The sequence below is a fragment of the Candida jiufengensis genome (genome assembly GCF_024610255.1).
Source record: "Candida jiufengensis strain CBS 10846 chromosome Unknown scaffold1, whole genome shotgun sequence".
NCBI classification, from domain to species: Eukaryota; Fungi; Ascomycota; class Pichiomycetes; order Serinales; family Debaryomycetaceae; genus Lodderomyces; species Lodderomyces jiufengensis.
In genome coordinates this window covers 1,428,304-1,448,316 of record NW_026261562.1, presented here as the reverse complement: position 1 = coordinate 1,448,316, position 20,013 = coordinate 1,428,304, and the positions used below count along the sequence as shown (strand labels likewise).

The 20,013-nt window shown below is 25.8% G+C and overlaps 9 protein-coding genes across 9 annotated transcripts; 5 read left to right on the top strand and 4 right to left on the bottom strand. All coding sequences in view use genetic code 12, as the record gives it.

The window, feature by feature from the left end:
• Positions 1–483: 483 nt before the first annotated feature.
• Positions 484–921, bottom strand: RPS23A (40S ribosomal protein uS12; the record flags this gene model as incomplete). Its single annotated transcript, XM_051765091.1, has 1 exon — positions 484–921. The coding sequence occupies one exon, from the start codon at positions 919–921 to the stop codon at positions 484–486; it is 438 nt and encodes a 145-aa protein (XP_051618439.1).
• Positions 922–1,427: 506 nt separating this feature from the next.
• ANT1 (Ant1p) lies at positions 1,428–2,486 on the bottom strand (the record flags this gene model as incomplete). Its single annotated transcript, XM_051765090.1, has 1 exon — positions 1,428–2,486. One exon carries the CDS (start codon positions 2,484–2,486, stop codon positions 1,428–1,430), a length of 1,059 nt encoding a protein of 352 aa, XP_051618438.1.
• A 1,430-nt stretch (positions 2,487–3,916) lies between these two features.
• HAK1 (Hak1p) lies at positions 3,917–6,645 on the bottom strand (the record flags this gene model as incomplete). Its single annotated transcript, XM_051765089.1, has 2 exons — positions 3,917–5,296; positions 5,647–6,645. 2 exons carry the CDS (start codon positions 6,643–6,645, stop codon positions 3,917–3,919), a joined length of 2,379 nt encoding a protein of 792 aa, XP_051618437.1.
• Positions 6,646–8,386: 1,741 nt separating this feature from the next.
• KGF54_004394 (uncharacterized protein) lies at positions 8,387–9,187 on the bottom strand (the record flags this gene model as incomplete). The annotated part of the gene is made up of 1 exon (XM_051765088.1): positions 8,387–9,187. The coding sequence occupies one exon, from the start codon at positions 9,185–9,187 to the stop codon at positions 8,387–8,389; it is 801 nt and encodes a 266-aa protein (XP_051618436.1).
• A 571-nt stretch (positions 9,188–9,758) lies between these two features.
• KGF54_004393 (chromatin-binding protein) lies at positions 9,759–12,326 on the top strand (the record flags this gene model as incomplete). Its single annotated transcript, XM_051765087.1, has 1 exon — positions 9,759–12,326. The coding sequence occupies one exon, from the start codon at positions 9,759–9,761 to the stop codon at positions 12,324–12,326; it is 2,568 nt and encodes an 855-aa protein (XP_051618435.1).
• Positions 12,327–12,865: 539 nt separating this feature from the next.
• Positions 12,866–13,447, top strand: KGF54_004392 (peptide alpha-N-acetyltransferase complex B subunit; the record flags this gene model as incomplete). Its single annotated transcript, XM_051765086.1, has 1 exon — positions 12,866–13,447. One exon carries the CDS (start codon positions 12,866–12,868, stop codon positions 13,445–13,447), a length of 582 nt encoding a protein of 193 aa, XP_051618434.1.
• Positions 13,448–13,688: 241 nt separating this feature from the next.
• On the top strand, positions 13,689–14,045 carry KGF54_004391 (uncharacterized protein; the record flags this gene model as incomplete). Its single annotated transcript, XM_051765085.1, has 1 exon — positions 13,689–14,045. One exon carries the CDS (start codon positions 13,689–13,691, stop codon positions 14,043–14,045), a length of 357 nt encoding a protein of 118 aa, XP_051618433.1.
• Positions 14,046–14,634: 589 nt separating this feature from the next.
• Positions 14,635–16,347, top strand: KGF54_004390 (uncharacterized protein; the record flags this gene model as incomplete). Its single annotated transcript, XM_051765084.1, has 1 exon — positions 14,635–16,347. One exon carries the CDS (start codon positions 14,635–14,637, stop codon positions 16,345–16,347), a length of 1,713 nt encoding a protein of 570 aa, XP_051618432.1.
• A 1,369-nt stretch (positions 16,348–17,716) lies between these two features.
• KGF54_004389 (uncharacterized protein) lies at positions 17,717–19,984 on the top strand (the record flags this gene model as incomplete). Its single annotated transcript, XM_051765082.1, has 1 exon — positions 17,717–19,984. The coding sequence occupies one exon, from the start codon at positions 17,717–17,719 to the stop codon at positions 19,982–19,984; it is 2,268 nt and encodes a 755-aa protein (XP_051618431.1).
• Between the last annotated feature and the right edge of the window lie 29 nt (positions 19,985–20,013).

Genomic DNA, 20,013 nt, shown 5'->3' with positions numbered 1-20,013 from the left:
GTGTATTTGTATAAGATAACATAACTTCAATTCTATATCATTCAATCTATAATTACACAAAAACAGTCATATTAAGACAAATTCAATCAGTTCTTTTGCTCGGTAGCGCCGACAAATTGAAAGTTGATCTACGTATCAAAGTATATTAATACCTCTTATTGGACTAAATTGTCATTTAGTGATAGAGATTTCTTATTGAAATAAGTTGTCACTTAATGGTAGAGATAATGAGGTCTACAATCATGATTTGTTTTATTTTTTTACTCTTTTCTTTGTATGTATATTTTGAAAAAAATGATTATGTAATGTACATTGCGTCGTTTGATGATTTACCCCACCGAGTTGATTAAATTATTTATGATAAAATGATGATGATTAACAATAATCTCTACACTTGAATTGACTCAAATGATACTTAATGAATTGACAATTTAAATAAGTGATACTATTATTGTAAAAATGTAATAATTTAATTTGATAAACTTATGATCTTGGTTTTTCTTTCTTTTCTTTCCATAAAGCTAATAATGAAACACCAGAAACTTTAACAACTTTGAATCTAACACCTGGAATATCACCTTTTGCTTTACCTCTTCTACCAAAACCAGCTAATAAAACTTCATCATTTTCATCAACAAAATTTAAACAACCATCATTTGGTACGAATGCAGTAACTCTTTTACCATTTTTAATTAATTGAACTCTAACACATTTTCTAATAGCTGAATTTGGTTGTTTTGATTCAATACCAATTTTTTCTAATACAATTCCTTTAGCATGTGATGAACCTCCAAATGGTGATGATTTAAAAGCTGTTCCTAATAATCTTGCTTTATAAGCTTGATCAGCCCATCTATTGTTTCTTCTATGAACTCTTAATTTTCTAGCTGAGTTAAGACCTCTTGGTTTACCTTTTCCCATATTTGATGTTAGTTAATAAGTTGTTGTAAGAAAGTAAATATTTCTTTAGTTTTTTTAGGTTGAAAAAAATTTTGTATGATTATTTTCTCACAATAGTTAAGAAATTTACTTAGCTAAAAAGAGAGATAGTAATAATATTATAATGCTAAATTTGGTAGCATATATTAACTATGTAGTTTAGATAATAGTAATAATTACACTACTCTATATCACTACCAATTGGACTAATAGGGCTCTAGCCCTAAAGTCAATTTTATAATCGGAATAAAGCCGACATGATAAATTTATAGATCCGATATAGATAAGAAAATACAGAGATTAGATAAAAAATAAGAAAAATCAGATAAATCAGTTTCAAGTACGTTTAATCTATACTCAATGATTTGTAAAATAAATTATACATTTATCAATTTTCTATCGAAGGAAAGTAAACATTGTGAGTAAGTAGTTTTGAGTTTGGACTGTCTAAATATTTCTGTTCTTTTTCATGGTTATATTTTACCCCACTATTTTCTTACAACAATTGATTTATTCTTTTTAATTAATGATAATAAGAATAAAAATAATAAATCTATTTGATCTTTAAACATAAATAATAAACCTTGAACGAAAACACCTTTTAATAATTGAGGAGCTATTCCTTTATATAAACCTTTGAATTTTTCAGTATTCCATAAATGAGCTAAAGCATCAGTAAAATGATCAAATTTAATATCATCTTCATCATCTTCATCTTCATGATATTTTTCAGATACTTTATGACCTTTTTCAGTTTTGGATTTGGCTTTCTTTTGAATCATTGCTTTAGAAACAATTAATGGTTGAGTTGCAATAGTTGCTAAAGATTTTGCTAAAACACCCAAAGAAAAACTTTCTAAAGGTCCTAAAAATTCTTTATTTCCATATATTATTTGTTTTAATCTTTCATATGATCCATAAGTTATTGATGGATTAATACATAAAACTAAAGAAACTCTTAAACCTCTCCATAATCCACTAATACCATCTTGATCCAAGATTTCTTTAATTAATTGAAATAAATTTTTATGTTGTTTATCAGTTTGTTGTTGAGTAGTTATAACCCCAATTGGCATTGTAAAGCATTGAGATATTGCTGCTGCTACTGCACCTAAAAACAATTCAGTTAATGTATTTGCTTTATGATTAGGTATATGTTTATATAAATTTGCATAAACTTTTTTAACTATTGAATACCAATAAAAATATGAAAAGTTTTGTGCAGCAGTACCAACAACAGTTGAAAATAATCCATGATACCATCCCAATATTCCCTTTTTAGCATAAATTTTCTTTAATACATCTAATGTATTTTTATATTTTAATTCATCTTTTGGTTGTATTGATTCTTCCCAATTTGTACTTGTACTTGAATCTGATTCTGATTGTGGTGGTGTTGGTAAACCTGTTGAATTTTTATGATTATGATGTTTTTTAACTTGAGTTTGAATTAATACTTTACTTAAATCTAATGGATATACTAAAGTGTTTGCAATTGCTGATGCTAATGCACCTGAGGCTGCTTTTTCTATTGGTGAAAGTGACATCTTTTGTAGTTGTGTGAATACTTAGTAATGCAGGTACTATGAATATATAAGATCTAATTTGTTATGAATTGAAATCTAGAATGAGTTGTGGAGAAATAAATAAATAAATGTTTTGAATTGAGTAATTGGTGTGGTAATTTGGTTGCTTATCTATGATAATTTCTAGGAATAAATTAAATAATTAATTTAACAAATGAATAAATGATGATAGTATTTTATAATTAAATAAAATATAATTAAGATGAATAGTTATTGATATAATTATGAATATATAATTGAATTGAATTGGTTGGCTAATTAGAAAAACAAATGATAATAAATTTAGTTAGAAAATTGATTTTTATTTAATATTTAATTTTTAATATTTAATTTTATATTTTATATTTTATTATTAAAGAATATAAAATTAACGTTAAGGGAACAAAAGAAATTATTAAAGATTTTATAATTGATTCAATAATATGTAACAGTTTTTATAGATCTAAAAAGATGTATTGGCAATTATTCAATCATCCAAGTCTTGATCTAACAATACTTCATTCATTATTACATGTTATTAAAGATTCCAATAACTTTAATCTCAAATCAATAAACATCAATGTACGATTTGTTGTTTTTAAATTTTGGGTAAATATTAAAATAATTTGTGTGTGAAATTTTTATATTTATTATAATTAAATGTAGATTTTGTGTAACTGATTTATTACCGAGGAACCAACAACCCCACATTATTTTTTTTATTAGTGTGTTTTAAATTTATTGTACAAGAACTACCATATGACTTCGATTGATTTGTGTCAGTGTGTTTGAAGTAATTTCCGCTAATATTGAACTATCAATGACACCATATAGTTCAATAAGTATTATTAGCTCACTATTTGATGTCTTTTTTTTGAAAAATACATCACAGGATCTAATCCGCAAAGAGCATTCATATCAGCTGTTAAATTTTTCCGCTAAACTATACTTCAGCTCTGATGAGCTCATCTTTTATATCGACTTGTTCAATAAAATTAAATCAGGTAAATGAAGTTATGCTTAGAGAAAAAGACGTGTGAAGAAAAACAGGACCAATTTTTGAAGGCTTTAAGCATTGAACTTTTTACTTATTTGTCGCGATTGATGCTAGGAAGATTAACAAGAGGAGGATTATACTGATTTTTCTAAATTGGTGTACTGTTATACTCGCTTTGTACTTTTTTGTTTAGCTAAATTTGACATTTCGAAAATGTGAAACACAGCTCATATTTTTTGTGATTAAATTGCTGCAAAATTTAGGCAATTGCTAAAGTGAGAAATTTTCATAATAGTTATTTAATTTTAATACACACCCAACCCAGTAAATAAATTTAAAATTTTCTATACATTAGAAATAAATAAATGAATAAATAGGTAAGCAGTCAAAATAAAACAAAGCAATCTCATCAAGACTAAACTCTGGCAATACCTCCAATAAAGATTTTATTTTGTAGTTCTTCTAATTCATTATCACATTTTAAAAATTCACCATAATCTTGAGTTAGTGAATAAATAGGACTGAATAAATAATTAATAGTAACATAACGAACACCATATTTTATTTTCTTTAGAATATTAAAAATCTTATTTTTAGTATTTGGTTGAAATTGATGACACTTAATTAAGTCATTCTCAAAATAATGTAAAATTGGATAGTTTGAATTTGTTTCTAATTGTTGGAAATCAATATTTGGTAATTTATTCATTAGTCTTTTAGTTAATTCTTTTTCAATTTTTATATCTTCCATGAATCCAAATCTCAAAATACATTTATAATGATTTGTCAATTTCATTGGTGCAATTAAAATCCTATCTTCTTCGCTAACTGTAGGGACTGATAATACTCTTATACCAACGAATATAAAATTTTCTGGAATTGATACAAAATTTTTAATGATTTTCCCATATAATTGTGGTAATGTATTCGGACTTGCTGCTAAAATTGAATCAACATACATGAACCCGATACCTTCATATTTTTCCAATTTTTCAACTCCAAATTTTGTATTAACATCATCTTTACTATATCTTGGGATATTATCTTCAACTGGAACATTATGATTAGCACCTAAATCAACGGTAATAGCATTAGATTTAGCACTATAGAATGGAAAAATTTCACCAATTTTAATTCTTTGACTATATTCTTGCTCAACTTTTTTAGATCTAACCCATCTCCAAATTGACAAAAAACCCATAAATAAAATAGCAGCCATTAAACTAAACCATGCACCACTTGCAATTTTTCTTAAATTTGCAATCACCAAACAAACTTCCAATGGTACAAAAATTATAAAAAACAAGATTGGCCAAATGATATTAGCATTATAAACATAAAATAAACATATAGTAATTAACAGTGAAGTAACCAAAAAATCCAAAGATATTCCTAAACCATAAGCTGCAGTAACATTATTACTATTTTTAAAACCTGCAGTAGTACAAACAACACCAATCATTAATAACCAATTAACAACTGGTATATAAACTTTACCCGAATAATGTGATGATGTATGAACAATTTTTAATTTGGGAAAACAATCCAAATTAATTAATTGTGAAACAATACTGAATACAGCTAAAATTAATGCTTGACTTGCTATAATTGTAGCTAAAGTTGCTAATACAAACATTACCCAATATACTCCAGATCCTGTACCTCCTGGTAAACTTAAAAAGAAAGGATTTGTCCAAGCATCTGGGTTTTTGACAATGTAAGCTCCTTGTCCTAAGTAACAAAGCATCAAAGCTGGATAAACAAAACTACCCAAAGTCAACTGCACCGGAAGTTTCTAAAATCAAAGTTAGTATTAGCTTCTAATTTAGATCTGTATGATTTGTTTGATTGATTTATTTTTCCAGACTGTTTCATTTATTTAAGCGGTAGAACAAAACAAAAAAATTTCGATCAATCAACACAACAATATCACCAGACCATAAGAATTTTTAAAAACACTTACCCCAAAATGTGATATATCACTAAAAAGCGCCTGCATTTGTTGTTAGTAACCGCATTTGGTTTTTGTCGTGATATCTTATTGATAAATTTTAAAAAAAACTTTGCAAATATTCGAACTATTTCGAAAATATGATTTACCAAAATGACATCATATAACCAATTATAACCCAACAATATACATACTTCTGTACCTGTAATACACAACATTGACCCACTAAATACTGATATTCCTTCTCTCTTCAATAATTGAATGGCATAATATGGTGATAAAGCTGCAAATATTCCTGGATGAAATTTTGCAATATTGTAGATCCCACAAATAATTAAACCAATCATCCACAAAAAGATTATGGGAGCAAATAAGAAACTAATCTTGTTTGAACCAAATTGTTGTATAATAAACAAAAATATTAATATGACTTCAGAAACTGGTAAAATTGCATTGAAACTTGGTACCGCTATTTGAATACCACCAATAGCACTCAATACTGACGTAGTTGGGGTTAATAATCCATCCGATATAACCAATGAACAACCAAGGAAACAAGCTCCTAAAATAAAAAATTGTAAAGATCTTATAACTTTTGGATTTTGTTTTACTCTTGCTATTCTTGAATAAACAGTATTAATTGATGAAGTAGTAGTATCAGTTCTTGATAATATTTCTAAATCCAGCGGTTCAGCGGTTCCAGGTATAGATACCCCTTTTGGACCAATATTTAAATAACTTGCAATCTTGGCATATATAGCTACTTGACCACCATTACCATTATAAGGACCAAATACTAAAACAATACAGACATATTTAAAAATTACAATTATTGTGAAAAGATAAAAAATTATTGAAACAGCACCATAAATATCTTCTTTATTTGGAGGGTTTTGAGAATATTTAATTGAATTTAAAACATATAATGGTGAAGTACCTAAATCTCCATAAATTGCACCTAATGAACTAAATGATAACATCAAAATTTCTCTCCATGGTTGCTTTTTGGTAGGCTTTTCATTTATAATTGATTCAATTGAATTATTTGCTTCTTCATCTATACTATCTCTATCCTGCATATTATTCTCAGTTTCTAAATTTATATCATCATATGTATTGATACTACCTTGATCATTTCTATCATTTATGTAAGTAGTATCCAAAGCATCATCTTTTATTTCTTCTATTGACATATATGATTGATTCTATCTGATAAATTGAACTAATCTGAATTTGTTAATGAATGAATTATTTATTTTTCTTTAATATGAGGTATTTTTATTCTCCTAATAAATTATAAAGTAAACAAATAAATAATAAATTACCACTGAAGAAAAAAATATGATGAAGTTTCAAAGTTTTAAAATGACAGATATAAAATTCATTTTATATTCTCATATAATTCATCAACTCAGTAAGCCTATTATTATTGATCTCATTATTTGAAAATTTGTTTAAAATTGATTTCAATCTAATTTCTAAATTTAATTATCTACTCGTGCCTTTTCTATTGATTTCCCCTAATTTTAAACTTGAACATCAAATGATTTACAAAAACAGTAAAAAAAATCTGAATTCTAATATTTCATGTATCAGATATTAAAATCCAAAAAGAATTTTTGTTTAGTAAATGTGAAACAGGTTAAAATTATATTAATATATTTTCCAATGTTTAATATTTCGAATGCAAAAAAATTTTATTTGAGGGATTTATTTTTGAAATTGTCAACAAACTTAATTAAAAAACAGACCTATCAACTAATAAGCAACTATAATAAAATGAAACTTTTGGTAGGCATGGACTATTCATGAGTGTATATCATGAGGGAATTTTTGATTGATGACTTTTACTTAATTTGAACGCCCCAGTAATTCTTTTCAATAAAATAATGAATTGGAAGAGCTTCTTAAGACGAAACTAAATTAAGATTTAAGATTTCGTTTAATTTAAAATAACTAATATCTCAAAGTTTCAGATTCATGGAAGAATGGAAGTTTTAGAATATGCTAATAAAAAAATTGTAATGTAAAACATAAATAGAGAAAAATTAAAAGATAGTAAAATTTGTTGATGCTACTAGTTTTAAATTTTAATTCAGATAAAAATCAAAATTTTCATTTGAAGATCTCTTTCAAAACACAAAATAGAAAAAATAAAAATATCTCAAGTTTAAATTAATTTATCACAGCCTTTCGTTACTTGTCAAAATGACGAAATTTCATAGAACAAAAAATCCCTCAAATAATGTGAATGAATTCTTAACTCAAGAGAGCTATAGACACACTAGATCTACAATACTAGGGCCAAATTCCAACAAGTAATTCAGCTAGTATGTAATCAAAATAAGAAATTCTAGGTATTTTTAGAAAGAAATTTAATGTTTAAGCCCCATATTTTATTTTCTCGTACTGCATCTTATTAAGATTTACGAGGAAATTTTTTTCTTGGTTTTGCAACCATTTCAAAATTAATTATTTACAAGGGCTTAGGAAAAAATAATATTCATTTTTCGCTCTTTTAACTTTATTCTTAAAATTTTTTGACCGCCCTTTGCCCTTGTAGAAAAAAATATTTTACTGTGAGCAGCAGTCATCGCTTTATGCAATTCTCTACGTCGTTCATATGGCGTATATTGAAATCTCAAAATTTCATCATGATGTGAAATGAATTAAAATAATTCGCGCAAAAGTTTCAGAAGAGATTTAATTCTCATTACTTTTATTGTCAATTTGAAACAAAGAAAATTAACAATTTAAATTTTGTACTAACATAGTATCTACTTAAGTACTTGCTTTTTACTAATTTAACTGTGAGGCATTTTTTATTAATTGTTTACACTTGTATAAGTAAAATTTCGTATTCATATAAACATTCAACAAAATATTTAAGAACATGAGTGGCACCAAATACCTAAATTCATAGTTAATGAATGATTACTTATTAGTGTTCGTAATTTTTGTAAATCTAACAATTTTTATAGGTTGTTTCCAATCTTTATTTTTAAATTTATCTTTCAAATTTAAATTGTAATTAGAATAATAATCGTAATTAACAATTCTTTTATGATGATCTTCAAATAATTTAATTCTTAATAGTTCTAAACCTAAACTGCATATACCCAAAACAAATTCAAATTCAGGTAGAATATAATGATATTCTTCAATTAAAAACCCCAATATTAATAATCTTAAATTTGAATTATCTAATCCTAAGAATAAATCGTTGATTTGATTTTGTATAAATTTGTTGAAATATAAATCGTCGTATATTTTCACTAATACCGATTTGATTTGTGGTGAACAACTTATTGGCTTTATATTTGAAAATATCGATTTAAATAATACTAAAAATTGTTGAGCATATTCTCCATGTAATTCTTTATTATATTTCCATGAATGTTTGATTACTATACATATATTCTCTACAACTTTTATAGCTAATGATTCTAAATATTGATATTGTGATTCTAAATCTTTTAAATCGGAAAAGTTAGGATTGCTTGTGGTGAAGATATCAAAATTATGATGATGTAATGCAGGTAAAGGTTGAGGAATTAATTTCAATTCTTTTAATTTGATAGACTTTGAAATCATCAACTTATTTTGAATATTATGCTTCTCACTATGTCTATCAATAACTGATTCAGTCTTAGTTTCATTATTTTTATCTTTATTATTTATTGAGTAATTTATAGGATGCCAATAATTATCATCATCTACTGTAATTGAAGACATTATAGAATCTATAGAAGTATAACGAGGAAAAATTATTGATTTATTATACATATTATGATTATAACAATTATTAATTTCTTTGCTTTCTTGATTAATAGCGAATAAGTTGTATATATATGAAATTGATAGCAAAACTTGAACTGATTGTGGAGTAGTTCATCTGTTGCATTTGTTGAAAAATCTAATTACTTATCTTTGATGCTGGTTTTATAAGATCTTGATATGCAATTCGACCTTGAGAGTGTACGATACAAAGGAACGAAATATTTAAGTTTTTGATCAAAGCGGTAGACTAATTACTGTCATGCTCCAACTTCTTCCTCAGATACAGCCATCATAGAGCCAACTTGCTACTTAGCTTAATCCGCTAAATTGATCGTTGTTTTAGATCAGCATATCTTTTTTTAACTTTGGTTGCAAAAATAATACGGTGCTACAAAACGCGTCTCGTTCTCACATAATAAATTTTTATTTTTATTTTTTTCAGTACCTACTATCAAATAATAAAAAGATCACTTAATACATAAATACTTACAACAAAATAGTTTAATGCTATAGTACTAATTCAACCATGTCATCTAAAATTATACCATTATTTTCAGATGGGAATTCATACATTTATTTTCATAATCAATTGGATAGATTAATCATTGTTAATAGTGAAGGTATAACAAAATTAGTTAATTTAAATGATTTAGATTCACAACCAATTTCAATAGATACAAAATCTAATGTAACTTCACTAGCAATAAATGGGAATAAATTAGCAATAACGACGTTAGATGGCTATGCTGAATTAATTGATTTAGATAAAAAAGAATCCGTTGGAGAATTATACAGAACAGCATTACCATTAAGAGATTTAAAATTTATAAATCAAGGAAATAGAATATTATGCGGTGGAGATGATAATCAATTAACAATTGTAGATTTAGCAAATAATAATAACGTTACAAATTTGGAAATTCCAGATCAATTATTAAATATTTCGTATGATCAAGCAGGTGAATTATCAGCTATAAGTTTATCAAATGGATCAGTTGAAATTTATTCAGTGTTTAATGAAAAATTAAATCTTTTACATACCTTAAATAATGTTTTGAATCCTAAAATTTTTGCATCTATGGATAAAATTGATTACGAAGAAAATGAAGAAGAATTATTTACCTCAAAGACTCAATGGACAAATGACGGTAAATATTTAATTTTACCATCAGTAAATAACGAAATTCAAGTTTATGAAAGAGAAAACTGGGAAAAAATCAAAACCTTTAAAGTAGATTCCAAAATAGTTGATTTTAATTTAAATTATAAAAAGTTAGCAGTATTAACTAAAAATGTATATAAAGCTTTTAATTTTGATACTGGAAAAATACTTCATGAAGATGATTTTGATTTAAAAGAAGAAGCATTACCTTTGAACATAGAATGGGAAAATAAATCAAGTATATTAATTGGTACTACTTATGGTGATGTTTTGAGATTAAGAAATGTTATTAAAGATGATACTGAAAGGTCAAGTGCAGTAAATAATTTATTTTTAGATGATGCAGAAGAGAGTGATTTAGAAGAAAATGACAATGAGAAACACGATGATGTTAATGACAGAGAAGAAGTAGATCAATTGCATAAAAAGAGATTATTTATTGATGATGAAGATGATTTTGACAACTCTATTTTGGATGAAGATGATGATACACCAAATGGCTATTCTAATGGTCATTCAAACGGTCATTTTAATGGTCATACTAATGGATATTCAATTGGTCATAAAAGACAAAAATCTACTACTCCACAACCAAGTTTCACTACTACTTCAGCTCCAACAAAAATAATACCATATTCACCAGGTTCAACTCCATTTGTAACTTTGGGTGAATCATCAGATAGAAGATATTTGACAATGAATAATATAGGATATGCATGGATTGTTATAAATAAAGATAAAACCACCAACAACTCAATAACAGTATCATTTTTTGATAGATCAATAAATAATGAATATCATTTCACTGATCTTCAAAACTTTGACTTAGCTTCAATGAATCATAAATGTATAATATTATCAGAAAGTTCAAAAGGTATAATCTTTTACAAATCCCATAATAATATAAATGATAATGGACTAGAATCATGGGAGAAGAAAATTCCCTTGTTAGAAAAAGAATATATAACAAGTATTGCTATAACAAATTCAAAATCAAATAATAATACTATAATAGTTGGAACTAATTTTGGATACTTGAGGTTTTTCAATCAATTTGGGTTATGTCTTAATATCATAAAAACAAATCCAGTGGTGACAATTGCAGCATCATCAAATAATACAATTTTTGTAATAAATCAACTAACAAATAATGTATATTCATATTCAATTATTGATATAATGCAAGATTATAAATACATACAACAGAATTCAGTAATACCATTAAAAGAAATCACAAAAGGATCAACATTAAATTTAATAAAAGGTATTTTTTTCAATGAATTTAATGATCCATGTGTAGTTTCAGGATCTGATGATACATTGTTGATATTACAATCTTGGAGAGAAACTGGTAATGCAAAATGGATCCCAATTTTAAATTGTTTTAAAAAAATTACAGAATATGGGACTAATGAAAATAAAAAGAATTGGTCATGTTGGCCATTAGGTTTAATCAATGATAATTTGAATTGTTTAATATTGAAAAATAATAATAAATTCCCAGGATTTCCCTTACCACTACCTATTGAAATTGAAATTGAAATACCAATTAAAATTGGTAACGAAGAAAATGATGAACAAGAAGAAGAAGAATTATTTGTAAGATCTTTAACAATGGGTAAAATTCTTAATGATACATTAATAAATTTTGAAGAAGAAGAACCACAAGATCAAGAATCAGATGAAATAATGTCCAAATTACAAAATTATAGTATGATTTTTGATAAATCACTTTTAAAATTATTTGGAGAAAGTTGTAAACATTCAAATTTAAATAAAGCTTTTAGTATTGTTAAATTAATTAAAACTGATAAAGCACTTTCTGCAGCTTTAAAAATTAGTGAAAGAATGGAATTTTTAAATTTAGCTTCCAAAATTGGTCAATTAAGGGAACAATTATTAATTGATTTAAATGATAATGATAGCGATTGATGAAAATTATATTAAAACAATGTTGTGTATATCTATATAGCTAATGAATTATTTACAGTATTTGATACAATTAATGATGACGAAACTCGGAGAATTCGACAAACAAAATCTTGTAAAACTCGATGATTGAATTTTGAAGAATCTATATTTATTTTAATTGTCTTTGAATATAATGATAAATAAGAGGACTTATCCATAAAGCACCAGCAATTAATCCAGCAAATTTCAAAGTATCATAAGCATATTGTTCTTGTAATTTCTTTTGTTCTTCCGATGGTTGACCTCCGTACATTCTTTAGTTTTCGATTGTATTTGGCTTTCAGTTGGTTTATTGATTACTAGTGAAAATAGATGATATCATCAATTTTATTTTTTTGAGATTTTTTTTTTCTTTCAGTTTATTATTTTTTGAATTTTTCATGATTTGAAATTTTGTGACATAATTATATGAGAAATCGAATTTTACAATCATTATTCAAGTTCATCAGACTTGGCCAACAGTAGCCTCGGATTTGATCTATTAAGCTACGATATAATCAATGACATCAATAAAGCCTTTTCAATTGGAGGATTTATTCAACATAAATCCAGTTAATTTAGACCCACTAACAGAAAATTTCAATATATCATTCTACTCACAATACCTAAATACATGGCCAAATCTATTTTACAAATCCATAGAATCTACAGCTTTACCTCAAGACGAAGTAATAAGTGGTTACATGATGGCTAAAACCGAAGGTTCATTATTTAAAAATGAATTACATACACATATAACAGCAGTAACAATAAATCAAAATTATAGACGTATAAATTTAGCATCAAAATTATGTTTACAATTAGAAAAAATTTCAGAAGTTCAATTGACTTTATTTATTGATTTATTTGTAAAAGTTACAAATGAATTAGGTAGAAAATTATATGAAAAATTGGGATATTCTATTTATAGAAGAGTTATTGGATATTATGGAAAATCAATGCCATTAGATAGAAATTTAGTTAATGATGATATTGATGCTTTTGATATGAGAAAAAATTTACCATTAGATAAAGATAAAAAGACTATAAGAGATCATGGTGAGAATGTTTATGTACTACCTAATGAAATCGTATTTTTATAGACTTTTAATATAGACGATTATGGGACTTTTGTAAGAGATTAATTGACTTTAGTTTACTTTATGACATGTCTGTATCATTGAAGAAATGAAATTAATTATTCGCTCTGAATACTTGAAACTGAGTCTTAATTTTTTATTTCGACTAAAATTCTAAATTTATGAACAATAGCATGTTCGAAATATTTTCAAAAATTGTTAAAATCCCATTGAAAGACAATAAAGCTAGCTCAAAAGACTTTGCATGCAAGATTGGGAAGATATATCGTCATTGATACCATTAGCAGGTCTAATATTTTGTATATCAAAAGCATTACAGTATATTTTATCAGCCCGTAAGTCATGCCATAATGATCTAAGATTAGATAAATTATCCAAGGAATTAATGACTGCAAGTAAATGGATAGTACTAGCAATCTTATTTTATATTGTTGTTAATGATTACAAGAGAAATGAAGCTGATATTTTATATAGTTATGTTGGATGGAAAAGTATTACTTTTAGTGTTGTAATTTTACCTTTTTGTTTATCAATGCTTATTGTAAAAATTGGTCAGTGGAAATTCAATTCAAGCACGACTAAAGTAGAAGAAAATGTTTAAATGTTGTTTGAAAATTAATGAATTATGATTTGGAACGATACATACAAATACTACATTATACCTTTGATGGAACTTAATGCAGTAGTAAGACACTTTATTTTGTTATTAAGTAAAATAAATGTATGGACGGATATACTAGCTACCAAACGCTTTGATGGTATTATAAGATACTTGAAATATTTGTAATAGTTTGGAGGTTTATTAAAGTAAATAAGTAAATAAGTAAGTAAAACTTTTAAATATGATTGATTTAGTACTCTTAATTTATTCATATCATTACTTTATACTTTATGACTCGAAGAATTTAGCTGTATAGTCTTATTACTCGGAATTAATTACAATTTAAGAAATTGTAAAATAGTCTATTATGTTTTTGTTTCAATTTAAATGACTAAGAAGATCTTTTATAACGAGAACACACAAAATTAAATAAGTATAAAAAAAGTAGTAAGATTTATTTTGCTATTTAAATTCATTAAACTTATATTTACATATTTGACATATATCAACTTAAAAGGAATAATAAATAATTGATAAATTTGAAAAAATTATACCTTTACTTTCATTTAAAATATAACAATAATATACAATGTCACATAGATCCCTATATAAAGGTAAAAAATCTGATATAGATGGAGGAATATTATCAAATTCATCTTCTAGAGCTCAATCACGATCAAGAACTCCAATGAGATCAGACGATTCAGATTATGAAAGTGATTATGAAGAAGGTGAATTATTGAAAATAGAAGAGATATTAAGAGAGAAATTATCTAGTTTAAATACACAGGATATGGGAGAAATTGGGAAAGAAGATAGAATAAGTTCTGGTGATAGAAGACAATTTGAAGCTCATCAATTAAGTAATAAAAGAATACAAGAAAATTCAAATATTAAAGATATTATCACTTCTCTAACTTTTTCAAGAAGTGATATTAGTTCACAATCTAGAGAATTATTATTGACTCAACTTTATAAGTTAATTATTTCAAAACCTTTGGTGGTGTATAATGAAGAAAATATTGGGAATAAACAAAATTATATTGATGAGGAAACTGTATCTATATTAATAAATCAATTTACAAATTCTAATTATAGAAGTGATTTAGAATTTTTATATTTATTTAAATCAGTTATAGCATTAATATGTTCAGATATTGAAGAATTTGGAGTATTAATTTCAAATGATTTTTTAGGTCATATTCAACATTTAATTCAAGAACCTGTAAATAGTATAATAACAGCAGAAAATAAATCAAATATCATAATAGGATATACTGTATTAACGTTGATTTTATATAATGATTCTTCAAGTTTTGGAATTGATGAAAAAATTTTATTATTAATGGAAATATCTGAAGGTTATAGTGCAAGTGCAACAACTTTACAAAAACAAATAGAATCTGGAGATAGAGAACATGCTACTTTTATAACTGATAAAAATTTAGATAAGAGATTAATAAATGAAGCTAATTCAAAAGTTTTAGCTGAAGCATCAGTTGCAACTTCTGCATTAAATGGAGTAGGTTGTTTAATAACATTAATGAAAAAAGGGGAATATTTAAATGAAATAATGGAAGATTTAATGATTAGATTAATACCACTTTTGGATAATGATGAAAATAGAGATATTGCAAAAGCTGCTGGGAAAGTTATAGCAATAATTTATGAATTATATGATTATGGAGGAGATGATAAAACTGAAATTAATGAAGAAGCAGATGATGATGAAGAGTATAATTTAAATTCTCCATATTATGAACAAGAATCATTAAACACAATATTAACTAGATTAATAAATTTATCTTCAAAAAAAGTTTCCAAAAAGGATAAAAAGGAAATAAGTTCAATATTTAGAAATATTTTAAATACAATCAAAATTTATACAAATACTCTAGAAAGAGATCAAATATACAAACGTACAAAAGAAGGAATAGAATTATCACAACAAATAATAGACACATCATATATAAAATTATCAAAATATAAACTAATCAAAATTAATTCATGGTATTTATACATAAGATTAAGACATATCAAATGGTTATTTTCATTTGGATTACATTCACAATTAGTAAACAACGAATCAGTACGTGATGTATTAAAAGAACCAGAAAATGAATATTCATACGGGTCCACCACCAATAATTATGATTATTTTGATAATGATGATGATGAAGAATTTAATCAATATCATCATACTTTAAATAGTATTAATGATAAACAAAGAAGTTTTAAACGTAAAAAGGAAAGAACTGCTAAAATGGATGAACAATTGGAGAATTTAAATTTAAAAGATTAATAAATGAGCTAGTGCATTTTTTATATAGTCATTTATATATATTTATTTGTAATATAGTAACATTAAACAAAAGGATAATAGTCTTTTGAGATTAGTATACATACTACCCTAAATTAAAGATAATCTTTCAACTCACATGCAATTGGTTATGCGTCAACAACAACAAAAAATAGTAGTAGACACTGTAAATCAGAAGATGTTTTAAATATAAAATCGATTGAATAATGCTATAGAAATTAAGGTCACCTTAAGCTTAATTTGCCTCGAATTAGCTTTAATTTCAAGAAATATCATAATTATTTACCTCTAATGCATAATTACATCATATTAAACAAAATAATTTTCACCGGTTAAAATTAATGCGAAAAAAACGAACAGAAAAACCGTTGATCTTTCTAAACAACAAAAAACGAAATTTAAACGAGAGATAAAAGTTTTTTTTGCTTTTATACTTCGAGTCTTTATTAGTGTTTATAATCATCTAGTGATAGTATATACTTGAAAAATTTATTAGAGATTTAAGGGACTCAAAAATTATTTAGATTATTTTGTTAATGAGTTTTTTTGCGTTATATTTTGCATCTGATAAAATAATTTTAAAAATAAATTTTTGACACATTCAATGAAGAACATTTGAACTCAATACAATATGAAACAAATATTGAAAATTGAATGTTGATCAATCGCTTAAGTGACCTTAAAAACGATAGAGCTTAAAGATGCTACTATCGTATAAAGTTAGTTCTTGTAGTTGATAAAATATGAGTGAATTTCGTACTTTTCTTCTCTTCTGTTAGTATAATGTTTATAGTTACAAATTTGAAAATTATTATATTCGAAATATTTATTATTGTTGTTTGGTTACATCATACAAGTAAAAATATTATATTTTTTATTCAATCTTTTCTTTTTAATTTGAAATAACTAGTTTTTACAAGTCAAAATTAACCACATTATTACTCAACTAAAACATACTTCATAACATTCATTCATTCATTATCTTTCATATATTAAAAGTTCCAAGCATAATATTAAATTTACGAGAAAAAGATTTATTTTCTTGTGACTTAAACAAATTGATTTCTTGACATTTTTAAATCCACTATATTGATAGAGTAGTAAATAATATTTATCGTTAATCAACCTTGTCATTCATAATTACAGATTTGTCATTAATCAAAAAGGTTAGAACACTTCAATACGATTAAACTCATTCATTATCAAAGAATCAAGCATATCATAGACCCTTAAAATTTGAATCTAATCTTAGCATTTCTATTAAAAGACACGTCCAATAGTATAATGCTGTATAATCTTTAACATCATTATTAACTTCATATAAAAAATTCATTAAATTAAATACAACATCATGACAGAACTATATTTCCTACGTCACGCAGAACGAATAGATCATGCATTAAAGAAAAATCCAGAATCAAAACCAATAATTGAAGAATATCAACCATATGATCCTTCATTATCAACATCTGCATATGATCAAATTAAACTTGTGGGAGAAGATATCTGTCAAACAACTGAAACTTTTCAAGATAAAGAATCATCATTAAGAAAAAATGTATTTATTCATTTTAGTCCTTACCTTCGATGTTCTCAAACAGCTGATATACTAATAACTGAATTAAAAGCAAAATTTAGTGAATTATTTCCTAATTATAAAGTACGTTTCCAACTACTAGGAGATTTTGCATTAAGTGAATGGGTACATGATAAAATGGATAATAAACCACCATTTATAGATTCAAATGATGCTTATAATATGTATACACCAAATTTAAAAACTTTGAAAAATAAAAATGCATGTTCAAATTTTAGACCAACCATAACTTTGGGTCATTATAATGGACCAGATTTAAGTTATACTGATTATCAACAAAAATGTAAAGATTATTTTCAAAAATTATTAGCAACTTATGATAAACCTACTTATATAAAGAATAAAGATATAATTATAGTGATATCTCATGGATATATGATTAATAATTTCATGTCATATTTTATAAATCACCCTGTTTTTGAAGAAATACCTGAAGCTACTTTGAATTTTGCCAAAAGAATTCAGAAGGATGAAATTGAAGATATTGATAATGAATATGATCCTGTAAATTATTATTGGAAAATGGAAAAAGATGCATTGAATTTATCGGCAGAAGAAGGTGTTGATACTGTGTTAAATCTAGAGAGTGATATTGTATATTACAAAACAAATTTCATAAAGAAAGATGAACTACTATATAAACCTGAAACAAAAGATATTAAAGATGAATATAAACCAAGAGCTTCTTTCAAAATTGAATCAACTTCAGCTTCCAAAAGTGTTGATGGTAAACCACCAATAAGGACAAATTATCTTTGTCCAGCAGCAAAAGATTGGGTTCCAGATAAGAAACTTTTCAAAATAAAAGCAGAATTTAAAGAAAAATTAATGAATGATGATTCTTTTAAAAGAAGTTTCAATATTACTCATCCACCTTCAAGACAAATTAGTCCAGATGTATCACCAAATTCAGCTCCAACAAGAACAAATTCAGTAATTGATTTATCCAAAATTTTAAGTAATGAATCAGTTCTTCAACCAATAAAATTGAAATACTCAAATACTTCAGAAATACCCATCCATAAAATCAATTCAAGAGTTAATTCTCAAGTTAATTTAGCTCAAACATTTAGAACAACATCGTCAGCAGAAAATTCATCAACTGATTTACCTAAATATGTTTCACATTTACAAAATAGACATAGATCAACTTCAAACCCTAATTCATCAGTTTATGTTGCTCATCACACAAAAGATTCGTATTTCCCACAAGTTATTAATAGAGTAAAATCAAATGAATCAGATATGTCTATAGATTCAAATGGGGATAGTATAGTTGATGAAATGGATATAATTCAAGAAAATGAATCACCATCATTAGCTAATGCCATCGCAGCTGCTGCTTCAGCTTCTGCAAGTGCTTCAGTAAGTGCTGCCGCTGCTGCTGCTGCAATCCCAACAACAAGAGCATCACCAATGGATACTCTTAACAGAGCAAGATCATTAAACAAAAAACGACCAAATAATCCATTATTTTCATCATCATTCCAGCAAAAGAGATCACAAAATCAATTACAACAATTTGGTAAATTAATTTCAAATTCAAATCATAGTAATGAAGTTAGTGAAAATTCAGAGTCTGATAATAGTGATGATAATGACAATGATAATCAAAATAATAGATCTCCTCAAAAATCTAAAGAAAATATATCATTAGCTTTTAAACATACCCAACCACAAAACACCACAAATAGAAGTCCATTAAGAAGATCATCAGTATCTAATACATCAACATCACCACCACAAAATAGACCAACAAGATCACGCAAAAATTCAATCCAATTCTATTCATCATTATCAAACGGACAAAATGGCCCTGACTCAACCACTCAACAACCTCAACAAAAATCACGTCCGATTTTCTATAATTTTGATACTGATGATGATGATTATGATGATGATGATATGTCTGATGGTTATAGTTCTGCTAATGAATTTAATAAAAAAGAGAACACTAGTGGTAGTCAAAAATCTTTTGATAAATCAGATGGGAATTATTTTTGGTTTGGACAGAATAAATAGTAAATAAACCAACCCATTTTTTGTTAGAA